Genomic DNA, 21151 nt, shown 5'->3' on the forward strand with positions numbered 1-21151 from the left:
TTTCTTACTGAAGGAAGCAACAAGTACAGATCCTTGAAGTATTAAAATAAATATGGTATACTGACATCATTTAATGTTTCTATGATTCAGGATATTCCAGATTGTCAAGGTTATCATTAATGATGACTAACATTAAAAATCTACCCTAACATTACATACTAAATAGAGGAGTGATACCAATTTCAATGGATTTGGAAGGGAGGAAGAGAGATTACTGTATCACATTTATGGTATGTAATAATTTCTTCCTACTCCTTTATCAGAGTTTCATGTTTCTATAAATAACTTGACATAGCAACTTCATTCAGTTAGCACTTGTAGTTCCTTTCTTCAATTGCAGCAATTTCATTATAAATTCTCAGAGAAGGCACTTAATCTCATCTCTATGATGGAAAATTAGTCCTGCCCTACTATACTGCTTTGAAGTTAAATCAATATCTGGAAAGCATTTATTAAAGCACATAACACAATTGTGATTATTACTGCTACTAGCATTTACAAAGCAGTTTGGAGTAAGAACATTCAGCAGAATTTAATTAAACAAATTACACTCTGGCAAACAATCCTCAAGTTTAACAACCCTACTTCTGTAAACAGTGTCATGATATTTTTAATGACAAATTAAGACATCAGGCTCAGGGTTTTTGACCTTTCAAGTCAAGCTCAGGAAGAATAAGTCTAACCTTCTAAATCTGCAACAATATTTTGAAGTAGGATCCTCACCCTGCTTCATTATTACTTCCTGTGGGATTGTTTTTGGAATCAGATCTTTTTTCTGCATTTGTTGTGGTTAAGTAATTTTTTGTCATACCTGACCCCATTTGGGGTCTTCTTGGCAAAGATACTAGAGTGGTTTGCCATTTCATTTCCCAGCTTATCTTACAGATGAGGAAACTGAGGTAAACAAAGTGAAGCAAATTTACCAGAGTTGCATAGCTAGGAAGTGCCTGAGACAAGGAAGATGAGTCTTTCTTGACTCCAGGCATAGTATTATATTTACTGTGTCACGGAGCTACCTACATTCTGCATTTATACTACTTAAAATAATCATTTGAAATGCATTTGTAAATGTAAAAACCCACATCATGTTAGATTAGTTCATGGCTGTTGAATATTTACAACAATTCATGGCATAGGAAAAAGGATCCAGATTTTAATTAAAAAAAAGAAACAAAAACAAGCTTCAAGTCCCCCATTTCTGACACCAACCATAATCTCTTTATGCCTTACCTTACTCATTTGTAAAAGGATTAGATAATACCTACAGTGTCAACCACCAAAGCTGAAGTGAGGAAGCACTTAAAAGCTGACAGTGTGACATTACTGGGATGAGGTTTCTTAGGAAATTATTCATTCCAGTACTTTGAGTCTCTTTCAATAGTTGTAAACATTGCATCATTCATGCTCTTAAATACTCATGCCCCTTAAAAATACAAGGATGTGAAAAACAAAATACACCTCTATACAAAGTCTTTATATTTGGAAAATATAAGCTAAAATAAAATTTAAGAACTAGTGAGATAATCCAATGTTAAGATTCAGAATTCTATTTTTGTGCAACCTAAAACAGAAAGGGGAAAAACCCCACCATAATGTGGAAAGACCACTAGGAGGCATACATAATCCATGGCAGTTAGCTGAGGAAGAGTTATTATGCAAAATTGGTATTCTGACTGAGTAGCTTTTTTTGTAATTACTTACTTTGTACTTACTTACTGTCACTAGCCACCCCCCTCAGAAATGATTAATATATTTAAAAAGTTGCCTTTTTTTTAAAATTCACCAATTCCTTTAAAAAGGGAAGGAAGGGAGAAATGACTATTTTTATAAATTCTAATCTGAACTATTCCCTATATTATATATAATCACCATTTGAACACAGCAGATTTGTCACCCAAACATATTTCCAAGAATGTTCCATTTGAGGCCAAGACCTTTGGTTTTAAACTTTTCAGGTGAAAAGTGAAAGTCATTTAATAGAAAACATCCTATTTTTATATTATTCATTATCCTAAGGTAATTTCTCTTTCCCCTTTTTACTCAATTATCTGAATATACTTATTGTGAGAAACCCCCTGGCACAGTGACTAGACAGCCAGTCTCAAAGCCTGGAATAATGGTGTTCAATTCCATTTCTGACACTTACTGATTTTGTGATCATGGACAAGTTAATCTCTCAAGGCTCAATGCAACTCTGAAAGACTAACTGCCAGAAGAGGAGTAGATCTGCACTGTGAAAGGAATCTCCCGCTCAAGAAATTCCCTATTCGAATGAAATTATGAATCCAGTTCCTATTTCTATTATGATTACAAAATCAAGCAATTTGAAGCAATATTCCTAAGAGCAAAGCAACATAAATACTAGTTTATATTTTGTAAATAATTCATGACTATATAAAAAATTAATTAATCCATCCAATCTGATACATCATTAACTTCCTACTGTTCAGTATAGGTTTAAATATGTATTACTCTGTATTAATAAACACATAGCATATTAAATGTATAGAATCAGTCTCTAAAGATGTAAATTTATCTGTTTCATTTATATGCTAATACTTCAAAAGCCCTGAACCAAAATCCAAGAGTAAGAAAGGTTGAAATAGCCTTTTTTAAAGCTTGATTAGCAATAGCAACATAAACAAAGAAGAAAGGAACATTTTTTATACCAAATAGAAACTAAATATTGGTAAAGCAAAATATTCAGTGAAAATATGGCCTTGTTCATTAGTTCAACAATAAAAACAAAATCCCCCAACTTATTTCCCAGGGGTGACTTTAAATCTTGAAAAGTCAATTATGCTCTAGTCACCTAGATGAAAAGTAGGCTGAAATACAACACAAATCTACCATTTTTAGATTCCCAAAGTGGATCATTTGCTTTTTCAATGATCTGGAATACCTCAAGGCTTTCACTAAGTCTTTCTGGGAATTGCCAGGAAAAAAAAAGAGGAATACCTTTTGTCAAGTTTCTTCTTCACTCCAACTACCATCTCAGTTCAGCAAAAAGGGAAAACTCCAAAATAACCAATATCCACAAAATAAATAATACCCCATTGATAATGACATCAAGATTTTAAGTATGATCAATACTATGAAATGGCAACTTCAAAAAGAAAGGAGGAAAAGGTAAATGCCAACATATTTTGAGTATTATTAAGGAAATTTATAGCACGAGAAGAGTATATGCAGCTCAAGGTTCAGTTCACATTGCCAGTCAAAGAAACAAATAAAAGTGACCTGTTAAGCACAGAAAAGGTGAATGAAAAGTAGTTAAGTAATCAGGGTATACCAGCACAACTGATGCTTATAGGGTGTGGCCAAATACTTCAAGTCCAGAACAGTCTCTAATTTATTGTCAAAATATGCGTATAATGAACATGAAAGAGCCGAAAGTCAGCAAATTCATACTTTTGTTTTAAAATTTTTTCTCAACATAGTGAGATTTTTCTCAGCCTCTGGCTTTTCCTTCAGGGAGTTTAAATTTCTTATAAAAATCCATGTAAAAGCATTTTTATCAAGATGAAAAACCTCAAAAAGATTAAAAATCAAAATAGAATTAATTATTAGTAATTTTTCCCAGACTTTTTCATAACACATCTGTCCATAAAAGGAAGTTGGAAATACCATGTCCCTTAAAAAGAAAGCATCCTTCCTCCCAACTTGTGCTTACCACACCAGATCTGGACTTTCAGAATCTATATTCTTAATCAATGGGGATGTTAATTCACTCACTTAGAAAGTGAATTTAAAAAATGATTTTCTTATTGCTTTCCTTTCTTTTGCCTCATGCCAAGCGTGCTCTCCACCCCCTCTCTCCTTCCCTCCCTCCCTCCCTCCCTCCCTCTCTAATAAAGGAGGAAAATGACCAAATAAGAGAGAATTGAACAAGAGGTGGTAGGAAGGGGACAATGCAAGCAACCATGAATACATAACTAAAATCCCATCAGATATTAGCATACTTTGACAAATGATAAAGCACTTTCCATTATGCAATGATAAATTACATTTAATAATCTTTTACATTATGATTTTTAGGAATGCTTCAATTTTTCAATTTTCTTTTGCAAAAAAATAAATGAGCATAGCTTAAATTCTCAACATCACCTGCCTCCACATAAGTCTAGAAGTAACCCTGAATTCTCTGATGGCTCTTCCAAATAGGAAAAACTTTGAATATGAGCCTATACGTGTTCATTACTAGAGTAGAGACCTAGATTAAAAAAAGAAAGAAAATCAAACTTGTTAGCCATCAATTGATTAAATTAGAATGGAGAGGGTGTTTCACACACTAATAGACCACCATCTTACATAAGATGTGGTGAAGTTACGATACTATCCAAACTGATTATGTCCGCACCAATGAAATAAAGGATTAAAATGGATAAAACTGACTCAAGGATTAAAAGCCATAAGTAAAGGCCAATTAGTAAATAAATGAATGAATAAATAAATAAACAAAAAAATAAATAAAGTTTACGATACAAGAGCTGCATGGTAGATATGTTAAAATTAAGAAATATTTGACTTGAGAGTAGAAAGAAACATAACTTAATATGAAAGGGATAAGCTATCATGATACTAGATGAAACCATAGAACTTTAAAGGGTATATACATATATATGATCCAATCTCTTCTCAAAAGAAAAACCAACCAGTATCCTTTAAATTGTTAAAATATTCAGATGAAGATCACAATTTCCATCATTGCTTGTACATTCTGCACTTTTAAAATACAGAATAAACTGTTTCTAAATGACAGGGTCAAAAAACATCAGATACCATAATATCTATTCAGTTAAATTATATTCAACAAATACTTAGTAAATCCTTATTATATACACAGCATTGAGTCAGGCTAAGGAAGATACAAGAAGAAACCTTGCCCTACTGGAATCAAATCTAGTTTTTAAGCTGCAAATAAAACTCTGGATTAAGTGTTCTGCACATTTTAAATTAGATACTACTGGTATCTTATGAGTATGGGCATACCTCAATTTATACATTCTTCACAGTAGTTATCTGGTACTTTCCCCTTGGATAAGTTAGGTGTACATCATTTTTATATGAGCACGTTATCTTAAGCAAATTTAGTAGCAAAATTTTCATTCCCTTTAGTGTTCAGTTTTAGGATATGCACACACCAAAAAATCTAGCTTTTTCCATTCACAGTTAAACAAATTGTCTTGTAACAGGAAAAATTAAATATGACCAAATATAAACTAGGTCAAGAATTTTTAGCTAATTCAAGTACTTTTTTGATCCAAGTGGGTGTTAGTTACTGTCTTCTTTGCAAACCAATTAGAGAATGCAGAGAAAATCCCTGAGTGGCAGTTAAATTTTTGTGACTTGTTCAATTCAGTTGTTTTCCTGTTGAATCTAGGGAGAGGGGAGGAAATTCCTTTTGTTCTTTTGCACATAGTTTCTAAACTCTTCTTGCCAAAGACAGGATTTTATTCCTAGCCAACAGAAGTGTTTCCACAGTTATACAAAGTCCTGATTAAGAAATGAAAAACTATCTCTTATAAACTTTCTACAAACTGGGGTCCAACTTGACTTTTTGAAGTTTTCTTCATATGCAAACATGCCACAACTTAATAAATCATTCATCATTTGTTGAACATTGTCTTAGTTTCTAATTTTTGCTTATCCCCCCCCCCGAGTAATACAAAAAATAAATATTTGTGTACATTAAGGACATTTCCTTCTCTTTGAACTCCTTTGGTTAAAGACCTAGCAAGTGGAACAGTTAGTGTCATGGGGTCCAAGGGCACAGACTTTTTAGTTGCTTTTCATATATAACTAAAAATTGATTTCTAGAAGACTTGTTCCTAGTCACAATTCTGCCAAATCATGCATACATATGATTGTTTGTCCAAAACCCCTCCAAAAACCCCTCCAACCTCTTTTTTTGGTCATCCCTGCCATTCTGGTGGGTGTCAGGTAGAATCTCAATATTGCTTTAACTTACATTTCAATAATTACTCATATAACAGTTATTTATTGCTCTCTCTACCCTACTGCCCTACCACTTACTCTCACTACCAGTCAGGAGGCAAAAAAATTTTCCCATGTAAACAATATCAAAAAGGACAGTAGTACATTGTTTAATCAGGAGTAAAATCTAAAGAATAAAATAAATTAAGCCAAATTTCTTGGGGAAGATTCTGAAACCAGTCATCATTTGTAACATCCAAAGAAACATGCATTACTGTTCAGAAATGACTTAAGAACTTTTAGAAAACAACCTCTTGCTATACCTCGGATAATATTTTGAAATACATTTATACAGTATTTTTTTGGTATAATAAGTATTTGTTAATTATAATTTTAATTATCTTATCTAACTTACTTTCCCCTTCTATAACCTAATAAATATATATTTAGCTGAATTAAGCTAGATTTCACCTATAACTCCTAGAATCACATAATCTTAAAGATGAAAAGGTCTTCAAAAATCATTCAGTAAAACCCCATTTGTAAATTAAAAAAAACTGTACTTTTAAGAGTCTCAATGACTAATCCATGGCTGTATTTTTTAAAATAAGGAAAACTGAAATTACATATTAAATTATCTAATTAGTCTTCATGCCTCCTGATTTTCATTAATGTCTTAGAATCTATTGCAAAAAAAGAAATTAAAATTCAGTCTTCAGAAAACTGAAAGAACTATATTTAACTGATTTATTTAGTAAAGGAAGGCATTCATGTATATCTGTAAACCACTTTTTAAAATTAATCAAAGACCAGATTCACTTGGATCATGCTCTGTCTGGACTAACTTGAAGAGATAATTATTTTACATACTCAAAATTATCTAATTTTTAATTTATTTTTATAATAAAATATATACTATTTCATTCAAAATAAAATCTGTATTTTAATACAAAAATAAAAGAGGGAAAAGAAGGTTGTATTTGAAATGGCAGTTCCTATTATATATCATTTGCTTTATTAAAAAAAAGAATATAAAAAAATTCAACCTCTGGATTTCTAAACTGTCTTGATTTTCTATGTTTCTTTCTGGTCTTTTTTCAAAAAAGATCCACTGATGACTCTCTTTTCCTTACTTTTTTGCTACTTTATCAGTATTCCCTCTTCCCACATTAGAGAAGGGAGAAGGGAAAAGAAAAAGGGGAAAGAAAGGAAAAAGGGAAGGGAAACAGAAAGGAGAGAAAGAAGGCAACAAAAAGAATGTACTGCTTGTTCTACAATTTGAGTTCATCACTACTGTAGCAAGAGTTAGGTAGAGCATTTCAGCATAAGTCTTCTGGGAACTGTGGTTGGCTATTGCATTGATTAATGCTCTCATGTCTTTCAGAGTTTTTTTTTTAAATAATGTTGTCATTGTTTAAATGATTTTACTTTTGCCTCAGTCCATTAAAATCTTCTAAAGTTTCTCAGAAATCTCTCTTTAATCATTGTTTTTATTCTCATTGTGCTGCTGCTGTTGCTAGTACAATAATACCATACATTACATTCATGTGCTCTACTTTGTTCAGTCATTCTCCAGTAGAAATTTTATCTGCTAAATATAGGCTCTTGTTCTAGTAAATTTGAATCAGTTGCATTCTCATTTTACTTCCACTGATTTTGTCCATGCAACAACCCTTTTAATTATTTGTTTTCTTTATATTGGATATAGAGAGGATTAAGAAGAAGACACGGAAAGTAGAAATAAAAAAAATATGATTATAAAACAGATTTAAACTAAGAAATCCTAGTTATCTTTCTTATTCAAAAAGAATCCTTCATGTTTCTTATTTGTAATATCCCTAATTTAAGGAATTTTTCTTCATAATTAAATACTCCTGATTTCTATCTCAGCTATGTTTTCCTAAGCTTTTTAATCTCATGCCTACTCAAATTTATTCATGTGGTGGAAAAACTATTTCAGAAGGTGTTTAAATGACTTTTATCAACATAATTTCCATGGCTCAATGTAATTCTTAAAATGAAATATTTTGTCAAATCACTTTAGCTTTTTGGAACTCAGTTTTCTCATAAATAAGATTGATAACTTGGATGGGATTATCTGTAAATCTTGGATATAACTATGATGTTTCCTCCATTTTTCCATATAGGATTTATTTATACTGCCACACTGAAATCCAGCTTCACTAGGATTTCAGCCTTCTTTCCAAGGGATTTAAGGCACAAATTTCTCTCATGCTATAATATAGTAGCAAATTAATTCCATATCCCTACCAGGCAGGTTTTATAGTGACTTATTTTGTCAAAATGGAGAACTTAGCTCAAGTTAACAATATGATATGAACTGTAAACAAAAGTACACAACAGAAAATTCAGCTGAAGTCTGTGTTTTTGTTTTTGTAAGCAATGGGGTTAAGTGACTTGCCCAAGGTCACGCAATTAAATAATTATTAACTGTCTGAGGCAGGTCCTCTGGACCAGTGCTCTCTCCACTGCACCACTTAGGTGAATTGCATTTAAAAGCAAGGGATGACCAGTTTCCCTAAGGCAGATTAGCAGTCAAAATTTGTTTAGAAGGACAGCAAAAGGGAAAAATAATAGCATTGCAAGATAAAGAGCTATTGTCTTTTATATTGGAAAGACTTTCTTGACTCCTCATTTTCCTCTTACTGTGGTCCACAACCATATCCAATCAGTTTGCCATTCAATTCCACTACTCAGATATCTCTTCCCACCTTGCACTTCCTTCTAATCGCACTTCTATCACCATATTGGACTATTCTAACAGAACCCCAAATTACCTTGTCTTCAATTTGGTCTTCACTCAGCAGCCAAAATATATATTTTTTAATGTATCAGTCATTAACATGTCATTCTTCTGGCTCAGAAAACTTCAGTAGCTTATTATTAGAGAAGCAATAAAGGATTTAAGGTAGAATGTTAAGTCAAATCCAACCTCCAACATTTAGAAGCTACATGATCAGGGCAAAAGGCTTCATCTATGTGACCCAATCTCCTCGTTTGCAAAGTAAAGATAATTGCTAGAGCACATTTCTCAGAGGGCTAGTATAAGATTCAAATAAGATAATCAAATCCAGTATTTTGCAAACTTTAAAATAAAATAAAACATAAGGAGTTATGTTTTATTGCCATTTTAATAAAATACAAGATCGTAACTGAGTATATTCTCAGAGGCCATTAAATTGAGATGAACTTTAATAGAAATCTAATCAATTAATTTTCTAATAGTTCTTCCAAGTTTTTCTTGAAATCTTCAAATATTTGGAATAAAAAGATACCATATTCACTCATCAAAAATCATCTCTTCTGATGAAATTTCATATTTCAAAACAAGGGAAAAGAATCACCTAGAGCATTGGATATTCTCTGTATTCTCTGTACATACACATATACACACCAAAAAAGAAAAAATGAGTGGAAAGGGATGATTTACAATCAAATTAACATATTCTAAAAATTACTGACCCTTACATTTTCTTTATCATTAAGCTATTTCACCTCCACGTAAATGGAAAAAAAAATTCTTTCCATTTTTTTTCCAGTGTCAGGCATATACATAGCCATGCATTAATTAAGGGGATAAAGAGCCTTCAAAGGGATTAACTATGAGATTTGTGTCAAATGCAAGCTGTTCTCTCTCTGTCTGGAAATTTCAGCAGCAATTTGATCCCTTAACATCGCAGAGTTTATGAATGTTTTATGAACTTCATTTCAATATCACTCCAACAAATGAGCTCTAGTTTTCACAAACCCTGTCTCAGACAACACAATGAGTTCCAAGTTCCTTTCCAGGAATTTCAGAATGCCTCTAAACAAAGTTCAAATTAATATAGGGTCTCTCCTTTACTTAATATAGGGTCTCTCCTTTACTTCCACTATAAAATCTCAAAATCACAGACCCTACAACTCCACCAAAAATGTACATTATATTAACTGACAAGTCTTGACAGCAGAAATCACTACGACTGCATTGGATAATATTGCCTCATTTTGCATGGCCTAGAACATAAATAAATTATGAGCTGTTACACAGAAGGGGAAAAAGCTGAGTCTTAAGAAAAGCAATCAAGTGGAAATTTTAAAAAAAGCTCCTGAGAAACATTTATGCAGACACTAGAAAATTATTCATGGATGCCATACTATTTTGTAAATAAAAATCAATCATAAGTGTGCTTATGAAAGCACTAGAAAGAAAAAAAAAAAAAACAAAAAGGGCTGTACCTTTACTGATATAAGAACAAGAATACGATCACAATCATAAGTTGTAAAAGTTGAAGATCCATTGTGAATCATAACAAAATCCAAGTGAGTTCTCTGCCTCAGTGTGATAACAATAAAAGAGGTTGAGATCAAAATTGCTCTATTCTATTTCTATTTGAGCCTCTGTGATACTCCCAAGGTCCTATAACCCTTCAGTTGTCATATTTATTATATCTGCCTCCACCTTCTTAGCAACACTAAAGCCCCAACATTTGTTTCTTAGAAAGGTAACCATATAATAAATCTATTCCTCCTCAAGTCTCAGATCTGCCCACACTCCTACTAGATCTAGAGAGAAAAAACTCCCTCCTACTACATGGTAAGAGAAGAAGTAAAACAAAATTTTCTGTGTTCCATATTCCTGATAGGAGGGCCAAATCAATTTAACAGATTCCCAACATTTTTTAGTTATGCTGCTCAACCAAATTTCTAACGAAGACAGCCAAAGACATTTCTTGTTCTTGTCAAAATCAGTGGAATGTTGATAATACTTAGCAAACCAAATCTGGTAGATTCCATATTCCCTGTTTAATACCAATAGATGACAGCAGAGCAAGCTCCTATATCCACGGTTAAGACTCAGTCTTTGCTCCAATCAGAAGAATTAGGACCATTTAATTGGAAATAGGCTTCTGGAATGTGAATACCAAAATAGACCATATAATGGGGATGACTTTTTGTCCCAGATTTATCAAGGTTCATAGATTTGGAGGGAAGGGGCCTCATTTTATAGAAGAAGCTAATTAATCCCAGGAAAGTCTAAGTCACATAGGTAATAAATAGCAGAAATATCTCAGTTCTCTGATCTCAAATCAATCACTTTTTGATCCAGCCAGCCCCAATGGGTTCTATCTGTTCTTCTCAAGTTTAAGGACATTAATAAAGGCTCCAGATTGTTCTCTGTCTCCTGCCTCTGACCCACCTACTCAGATTCTCCACTGCTTTTCTTTTGACTAAGCTACAGTTTACTGGGGTGGGGGCAGGAAGTGGGGTTGAGATATGGGGAGTGGAGGGGCAGCCTAAATTTGCTCCAATGCACACAGCAGTAGAAGGGAACATTCTCAAGTAGAGAAAAAATATTGTGGAAATAAGGAATGAGGCACCTTGAAAAGATGACATATTTGACTCTTTTTTTTTAGCTTTGAATGAGGAAATAAAAGAAAGCAAAGTACATTTAATCTAATGGCCATGCCACAGCAAAAATCTAAATATCAGAAGGGGTACATCAGACAAGCCAGTACCATTTTCACACAATTTCTGCATACTTTTAAGAAATCAAGCAACAATAGGTTTAAATGACATTTTCAGGCAGAGGTGGGAGGAAAGGAAGAAAGATAGAGATAGAGAGAAAGAGAAGATAGAGAGAGGCTGAGACAGAGATAGAAGGAAAGAGAAAGAGAGAGTGGAGAGGAATGGAGGAAAAGAGGAAGGGAGGAAAGGAAGAGAGAATCTAGAACTAAACATGCTAGAAAAGGGTAAAAAAGAAAAATAACCATTAAAATGAGACAAACAAACAAAAAACCTCCTACCTACATCTTGGAATCAAATTTTCCTTAATCAGGTAAGGGGTTTTATCCACATGGGACTCTCATTATAACAATATAAACAAATATAAAAATTACAATATCAAAAGAACTAGTCCTCAAAATGAGCTCTTTATTCATAATATCACTCTTTATAATAAGATCATTGTTGAAAGATGATGGTCAGGGGGAAGCTAGGTGGTACAGTGGGTAGAGCACTGGCCCTGAGTCAGGAGAATCTGAGTTCAAATTCCACCTCAGACATTTAATAATTGCCTAGCTGTGTGACCTTGGGCAAGTCACTTAACCCTATTGCCTTAAATAAATAAAAATTTTTTAAAAAGAAAGAGCACTGTTAGTATCATGGTGTATTTTTTTAATTTTTATCATTTGAAATATTGCTCTATGAGCTTCAAAGCAATAGTCCAAAAGTATTAAATATGGATTTTAGTATATCTCAGAAAACCATAATGTACAATGTTCAACATATTCCTCTTTTCCATATTTAATCTAACTGAAGTTATAATTATAATAGGTAAAACTGAAGCATTATAAACAAGTCTAAAGATCCAGAAATTTATGTGGAGCATTTTTTTCTTTTGAGCAACTACCCCAAATATTTAGAATTGTCCCTTCAAAATGCTAAATATCAAAATGAGATAAAAAATAGTACTGCTTTCCACGATTCAAAGCTAGAGAGATTCCAAATTGATGCACTACACCCTATTAGAATAATTTAATGCAAATAACAGTCCCCCAAAATGTTTTTTTCAAGAGATTATTCATTATAATCTAAGGACTGCTTTGTCTTTAGCAGATAATTGAACAGGATAGGAAGTAGTTGATGTGTCTATGAAAAGTTCCTCAAAATAAATATATCAAAAAATGTCTGACGCAAAATTTGATGCTATTTTCCCCAAGAATAATCTTCAAAAGCACTCAGCTTTAAAAGGTAATGTTCCAAAGGGGCAAATAGTTTTATCAAATTATTATAATAATAAAATAAACAGATTTATTCTGAAAAATTTCCAAAGCTGTAATTCAGTCCTATGAGGATCCTACTTTTTATATCATTGTTTATTTGCTTCATAACACACCCCACACAGGAAGAAGCTTTTCTTGCTTTTGGCTTGTTATGGCATGAAAATAAATACATAGAGCCAAACTCCTTCTAGTAGATTTGATCCACTTGCTGTTCCCCATACCCAACATTCCATTTCCAGTCTCGATGCCTTTGTACATGTGGTCTGCCATGCCTGAAATGAATGCCCTTCTCATATCTATTTCTTGGACTCTGTGGCTTCCTTCAAGGCTTAGATCAAACGCAACCTCCTACACAAACTTCATCCTGAATCCTCAGTTGCCAGTGCCCTTCCCACTCTCTGAATAACTAACATGGCATTGGTTGCATTGCATTTATTTTGTATTTACTTATCTTTGTCCAACTTCTTATAAAAAGGGACTGCCTTATTTCACCTATCAGAGTGATTAGCACATAGTAGGCACTAAATAGATACTGTTTAAAAGATATGAGGACGAGACAATTAAAAAGAATGGACAATGAATCCTACCAAGGAAAATCAAAGGTGTTGACAGTGCTCACTTCAGCCCAGATTATAGTCATTAAATCTCCTTAGGTATGTATTTCAGGGACTGTGTGAAGACACTTGAACCCAAGCAGATGTTGTCTGCATTAACCATGTAGTTCAAAATTTTTCCTTAGTGTTCTTGCCACTATGGAACATGGACCATATTTACAAGTTAGGCTCCAGGGAAATCTCAGCTTTTGATTTCTTTTCTCTATTCAACATTATTTCTGAGAATCTGTTCATCTCCTACAATTCTGCGGCTTACCTCATGGGTATTATGTGAGACTGTCATGAAAAACCAGACCCTTGATGAATTGAAGAAAGCAAGTTTTTATTAACTCAGAAGCAATAGTAGAAGAACAAGGAAAAAAACATCCAAAGCTGCCAGTAGAGAGATTAGTCTCAGAATATCTGGCATTACCACTTGGAAAATCAATATGAAAGCATGACAGCCAGAATAACTAGTGCATTCCTCATGTGTGAAAGAACCAGGTAACCCAAAACCAACCAAACATTTTTTTTTTCTTAAGCCAGCTATAAACAAAGCAACTGGATAATTGGGAGAAGAATTCTAAAAAATACCCGTGTGAAAAGAACTAATTTGCTTTTCAAATAATTAACATAGAAAGACAATTTACTAGATCTGCCCTAGAGGTTTATGTTTAAGAACTTCAAATTTATCTCCCCCCCCATATGAAGATTTCAAAAGGAGATAAATAACAAAGTCCATGTACTATAAATCATGAAGAAACAAGTTCACAGGCCATTAAGTTTTCAATCTCACTAGGAGGCAGTCTCCACCTTCACTAAATGCACTTTTCCAGTGGCAACAGAGACAGATCCTAGCAAGTTCTACTCCAGCCTCAGCAACCTGGATTAGATCAGGAAATAATATAGTATGTTTTGATTCCATAACCTGATAGTCAAGGCTGTACAATCTGGTTCAAACCTCAAACTAGCCCATCTTATTCATGGGTTTATTTCTCAATAATCTTCCATACTACCTCAAAATGGACTAGTCTTTCTTCTCTGAAAACACCTGTGTCTGCTCATATTGTTTTTGCCTTCCATCTACACCTGTCCAAAGACTTCACTTTCTGCCTAAAACTTATTGAGGTGGAAGTTCTCTTACTACCTCTGATTTCTCAAGGTGCTTTTTTTAGAACTTTTTTGCATCCTCTATTTGGTTGACAAAAAAGGCACTAGACAAGCAGTAAGAACATCCAGATCTACATTTTACTGCTCATTTGACTAAATTTCTTATCTGTTTACTCATCTGTTAAATGATCATGATAAGATAATATTGCCTTTTATAATTTAAGGAAGGTGATTAATCTCATAAAATTTAAACCTGAAAGAAAATTGACAGAATATCTGAGAAAATGAGATGAGAGATAGAGAGACAGAGTAATATGCACTTATATTTTGCCCAGAGTAGATTCAGTTGTTGTTATTAAATTATTTTCAGTTGTGTTCAACTCTTCCTAACTCCATTTAGGATTTTATCAGATTTGATACTGGAATAGTTTGAGCAATTCCTTCTCTAGATGAGGAAACTGAGGCAAACAAGGTAAAGTGACTTGCCCAGGGTCACTCATTAATAAGTGTCTGAGTTCAGATTTGAAATAAGGTCTTCCTGACACTAAGTTGAAGATTCTACCCATTACCTATCGGCCCCCTAAAAATAAATGAAAACGCAGTTAATAAATAATTTGTTGTTCAGTCATCCTGTCCAAATTTTCATGATCCTAATTGGGGTTTTCTTGGTAAAGATAATGGAGTGATTCCTGAGGGAATAGAGAAGGGAATTCCTTCTCCAGCTCATTTTACATATGAGAACCTGAGATAAACAGGGTAAAGTGACAAGTAAGCTAGTAAGTGTCTGTGGTCAGGTCTTCCTGACCCCAGGTCTAAGACTCTACCACCTAACTGCCCTAGAATAAAGAAGATAATCACTAATTATTCCTAAAATGAATAACTGATCTACAGTCATCACAGGACTCTATAATAAGTTACAACCAGCAATTTTTTTCAATAGGTCATACTATAGGTTCCTTAAATCTACTAAGTCAAATGAATACTCCATTTTTTTAAAATTCCAATTTCAAAAGTAATCAGCCCCCAAATACACAGGAGTATAACATAGACTCAAAAGACTTGTTTTAATGAGAAAGACTCAGGAAAAGGTCATAAATGGCTAAATGATTTCCCTGAGATCACAACATAGGTCCTCTGCCTTTCCATTTTTATATAGAAATAGAAAAAATTCTCTTTATAATTTATCTGCTTCATTAATACTTCTATAACCCCATGGGTGATTTCATAATCCTTATCTCATAAAGCTTAAAAAAACAGAGGGGTGGTTCCAGTATCCAATACTACTTGAATATTTATTTCTCCTTTCTTTAAGCAATACTAAATGTTTGCAATTAGTCTAGGCTAGTAAAGAAGCCAAGTCCCACAAGTCAATGAAAATGGATTTGAAATTGGAAATATGGAACAATTACTTAGTATCAATAATCATGTAATATAAATGAAAAACCTAAAAACTTGTTTAGTATTAAGATTTTCATTGATTTTCTTGATTTTTGTGTCCCACAGTATGTGTTCAGTAAACATTTACAGTTTAATAAGTTATCAAAGTAACAACCATAAGTTTCAGTTACTTACTAAATGATATAAAATTTTTCTCCTTTCAGGGCTCTATAATTTAAGAAAGGCACCAAAATATTAGATTTAAGTTCAAAGAAGAGTTGCAAACATAATTGAAGTTCTTAAGAATAAGACCTTTGAGGAAAGGGCTAAAAATTGCCATTCTTTGCAGGAAAAAAAGTATTCAAGTACAATATATGTGCTTCTATCACAGGAAAAAAAAAAGGAGGGGGTGAGAAGTTAAAAAAGATGTGCTGAATATCATCAAATCATAAATAATCCATCAACCAATTATCCAGTTTAACAACCTGTACTGCTTTTAAATGATATGTTTCATTTTAATCATCCTGTTCTTCCTGTTATCACAGATGACCAAGACATAGCTATAAATACAAGGAAGAAATTACTACCTGGGAAAGTAGTTGAATACTGGGTGTGTGTTCCCAGTCATTTCAGTGGAAATATTTCAAAAATAATAAAAAGTTGGATTTGTTTTACATAATCTAGAGAGCATCTCACTAGGGCAGACTCAAAAATACCTTCTATTTTATCCCATATTCAAATCATATGATGCTCAAGTTTCTAGTTCATTAAATTTCATGTTTTATTAAATTCGAAATTAAAATTTTGAAAAAAATTGAAAGTTGAAAGCTGAAAAGATTTCAGGATTTTCCCAATGCAAGTACTCCACATTATTCCTATGAATCTAGGAGCTGCACAATTCATTTCAGGTAGTTAGAGAATTTCTGAACTATAAATCACATTTTTTTAATATCTAAAAGATTTATAATAACGTTAGAAAGACTGTACTAATTATTAAAATGGCAATAGCCACAAAGTAGTTACTTCTTGGAATACAACACAATGGATCACACATCTAAAAAAAAGTTTAACACGAGAAAGAGCATAATTTTAATAAACCTCAAAAGAAGAAACTGCATCAGTTGGCATAGTACATTGTTTTTATTCTTAAAGCAAAGAAAATAGCAATAGTAGGATGAAAAATTTTATTTCAAAATAAAATTAAAAGTTTTTTCAATAATAGACATACCTAATTCTTCTAAGTATTAAAGATTTGAAATTTGTGGATGGCTTCTTTAAAAAAAATGTTGATGATAATATTTTGATATTTCATTTCCTGAATTTCTGCTGAATTTCAAGTAAATAGATAAAAACAAGTGCCAGTATGTCCTCCCCCCAAAATATTAAATGACAAAGAGAAAAGTCTATGGGACACTGAGTTTGTGCTCTGTGGAGAATTTAAGGAAGACAAGCAATAAATATAGAGGATGGAAAAGCATGGGAGGAGAGAACCCACATTATTGACATAAATGATCCATTCAAAGATTTCAGTACCCCAGGGCTTCTAGTTTCAATTGAGTCTAATATGATCTATGTTTCCTTTATGAATGAGCTGCAGTGAAAAGAAGTAAGGGTACTCCTGTCCATGGTCCAATGCTCAATGTAACAGAAGAATGTTTTAATCAAAATATGTAGTTAATATTTTCTTAAGTGTGACCTTTGTATTTATCTTTGATCCATAAATCAGATAGCCAAGATGCAGCCAAGGAATAATACTACATATACTACATTTTAGAAGAGATGGAAGATATTTTACTAGAATATATTTCCTAAGCAATTTCACAATAATAAGGAAATATTAATTCTGAAAATGTTTACCAAATTCTATCATGATAGGGATGAATAAATCAAATCTCCTAAGAAGTGAGGGAAACTAAATTTTCTTGCTTATGGATTTTCTTATTATTTTGTTTTGATGAGTTGCTAAATATCAATGCTTCAGGGCTTTCAAAAATGTCATGTGGCTTGTATGGTATTTTCAGACTTGAAAACTAAAGCTTTAATAGAACAAGAATTTTTGCTGACTAGTTCTGCCTCCTTTCTGTAGCTTCAAAAAAATTTCATTTTATTTTAGTACCAGAGGCTCACCTGAGGATAGCAATGCTATTCAATACTTAAGTCAACTATAAAGCTCTGCCTGAGTAAACAGTATTAGTGTTCAGAATAAATGTATCATCTTCACTCCTTTGCTGTGCAGCCTAACAATTTTATTTCACTGACTCCATCCATAGAGCAGTATGATTCAGAGGAGAACAAGTTATTACAGAAAGATATTTCCTAAGAAAGTTGATCTAAAAAACATTAGACAATATTTTCATCTCCTTGCAAAAGATTCAATGTTTAATGATGTTCAAGCCTACAATTCTAACCAGATTACATTATGAAAAGCTTGTGACCTATTTCCATTTCTAAATGTATCATCATCATCATCATCATCATCATCATCACCATCCAATCTGATGATGAGGAATAAGAATATGTAATTTGAAGACAATCATTCATATACCCCACCCAAAACAAATTCCTGACATTATGGCTACTCCTTCATGCCCATAAACAAACACCTTGAAATGAGAGGGGTACAGGAGACCAACTGAGGGGGCCCTCTCTATGAAATGCAGTATTCATAATGCAGAAACTAATGATACAAACACTGATCAGTCTCTTTAAAGCAAAGGAATATTCAGATAAAGCAGTGATAACAACTAAGATCTACTCAGTTAAGGTATTCTGGAGGATATGTAGAAGAATGACTTCCAGGAATTTACAATCTCATAGATGATTTAAATGCTGCCAACAAATCAAACAGCAAAAGACAAGGTTATAGTCATTTTCTTGACGTTAGGCAAACCATATTAGAAAAGACTGTTTTAGTCTTTGATTCACTAACTAAGATGGCAGAATTGCAAGCTTGATTGCACTATTCAGAAGAGAAACCATACCTTTCTTACTTTACCAACTTGATGAGACAAAGGCAAAAATCAAACTAACATCAGGGACTTTTTCACAATTAGGCATCTGAATCTTTTGTTGAGGGCAGCATGCATTGAGCCTTTGGTCTCACAATTTGTTATATATATATATATATATATATATATATATATATATGTAGTTAGATATTCTTTCCATTACAATAACTGGATTACATAAAAACAACCATGAATTCTCAAAAGAAGTTGAAATTGAATTCAATATATTCTGTTGAAGAAGTCAGAGTAGAACGACACTCTGACAAAATGTGTTGCCACATTTTGTTAAAGAATGAAATGATGCAAAACTTAGATAACTAACTCTCAAAAACCTGAAAAATTCAACCATTCAAATTGATGATTTCTCTAAGCAATGTTTGTTTGTACTGTCATTGGTACAAACATGAAATTCTATGAATAATCCCAACATCTGTGATAAACTCAAAAGTCAGTTTGTCATATTTTCTTTCATTTCATACTCACTCTGTCTTTGTCATCAGCAACATCACAGAGGGTGTCATCAAGGTCAAGGATTCCACCATCACCATGTTCCAAACGATGAACTTTTATCCAATAATTTGGATCCTACAAAAAAAGAATAATTAATAATTAATATTTTTGGAGGATAGGCTGTAAGACTATGTATGACCCACCCATGCATATGGGGAAAAAAATTTCTACTTTCAAAAAGTAATTAGGCAGTCATATTTTTAAAGTCACCAAAAATCTCTATATCCATGAAATTCATTCCATTCTCTTTTATTCATTTGTTCACTAAATGCAATAAAGTGCTGGGGGTTGGGGGTTGGGGGGGGGGGCGTAGTTCTGGTAAATGGCTCCTCACTGAACTGTTAGGAATTACCATTCTTTTTTCATCAAAACTTCCTTACATATTTCTGAGCTTTGAATAAAACAGGCAAAAAGAGAGAAAGATTCCATGCAGAGAATTTTGTGCCATTAAGGACAATCCCTGAGGGTACTCTACAGAGTTGGGCAGGACCAGAGACTGTCCTTAAACAGATTGGACATTATTACTTTCCCCTATGCCATGTCCAAACAAGCTCCAGAATGAGGTCGGATGTCAAAATCATATTCTCTTTTATTTTGGAACTTCATTGCCCTTTCAAATTTCTTTAACTCAAATGGAAGTTTGCCTAAAGTAACAGTTCTATAAAGTTCCATTATTTGTCTCGCTCTTATTCGGAGAATACCAACTCTGCATCATTTGCATTTTAGAGTACTCTACTTTCACAGAGATCATTTCCAAAGAAGAACCAAGTCCATAAGGAGAACATTTGTCTCTCACTTTTAACCAAGAACAAAGGTTGCTTTCTCTTGTTAATGATAAATGATATTATTAGGCAGCTGGGTAAGCAGTGGATAGAACCTCTAGTCAGAACTTCTAATCAGAAAGATGAAAGTTTAAATCCAGCTCAAGCACTTATTAGCAATACTTTGTTACTAAGCAATACCACTACTTTGATTTCCTCATTTGTAAAATGAAAGCAAGAACAAAAATAGCCTTTATTTCCTATGGTTGTTGCGATGATGAAATTATATATTTGTAAGATTCTTTGCAAATCTTATATAAGCATAATAACATTTTGCTATAATGCTAGTTATAATCATCAGTTTTTGAGTTATTCCTTTGCTTCCCATTCATCCAGAATTCATTCCCAACAGTACTATGGGATTGAGGTAGTTCTTCAGTGAATTTTCCACATTCTCAGAGCAGTGTTGATAAATCTGTTTGTCCCAAATGCTAGGAATTCAAATGCATAATGATTGCACTAAAGATTTTGTATATTTGATATCCCCAGCTTTGATATCTCCCCTCAATTCTACTGCCTATGGTTATCTTTGCTTCTAAAGGGCAGGTTCCTTTTTCATATCTGTGTATACTAATAGCTCCCAGAGGGCATACTTAGCACAGTGTTATATACCCTTAATAAAAATTATAATAGTGATGATGATGTTATGATAATATCTGACATTAATATATTAGTTTTTATAGTTTGCAAATACCTACAACCACCCAATGTTCTAAATTCTACTACTCCTACATATAACAGATGAAAAACTGAGGCAGCATGATGTAGTGTAATGATGATTGGATTTCAGCAACAGAGGCCCCGAATTTCAATCCCAGTTACTTATTTTACAAATAATAGCATTTTAAATAAATTTTAAACTCTTAAGTCTTCATTTCTTCATCAATACAATGAGGACCAATAAGGTCCTTCCAACTGAAGCATTGGATGCAGAATCTGAATATAAGTTTCCATGATTCCTAATTGAATTACTTTTCCACTACTTAATACTGTCTCTCCACACTATTGAC

General features: G+C 33.0%; 1 protein-coding gene across 23 annotated transcripts in view; it reads right to left on the bottom strand.

Annotated features, from left to right (window-relative positions):
* PARD3 (par-3 family cell polarity regulator) overlaps positions 1-21151 on the bottom strand; it is a 710070-nt gene that overhangs the window by 567138 nt on the left and 121781 nt on the right. For all 23 annotated transcript variants that reach the window (XM_074193157.1, XM_074193160.1, XM_074193150.1 and 20 more), the window contains exon 2: positions 19294-19395. In XM_074193157.1, coding sequence (XP_074049258.1) covers positions 19294-19395 — 102 coding nt within the window. The remainder of the gene's footprint in view (positions 1-19293; positions 19396-21151) is intronic.

The sequence above is a fragment of the Macrotis lagotis genome, chromosome 7, assembly GCF_037893015.1.
Source record: "Macrotis lagotis isolate mMagLag1 chromosome 7, bilby.v1.9.chrom.fasta, whole genome shotgun sequence".
Classification (NCBI taxonomy): domain Eukaryota; kingdom Metazoa; phylum Chordata; class Mammalia; order Peramelemorphia; family Peramelidae; genus Macrotis; species Macrotis lagotis.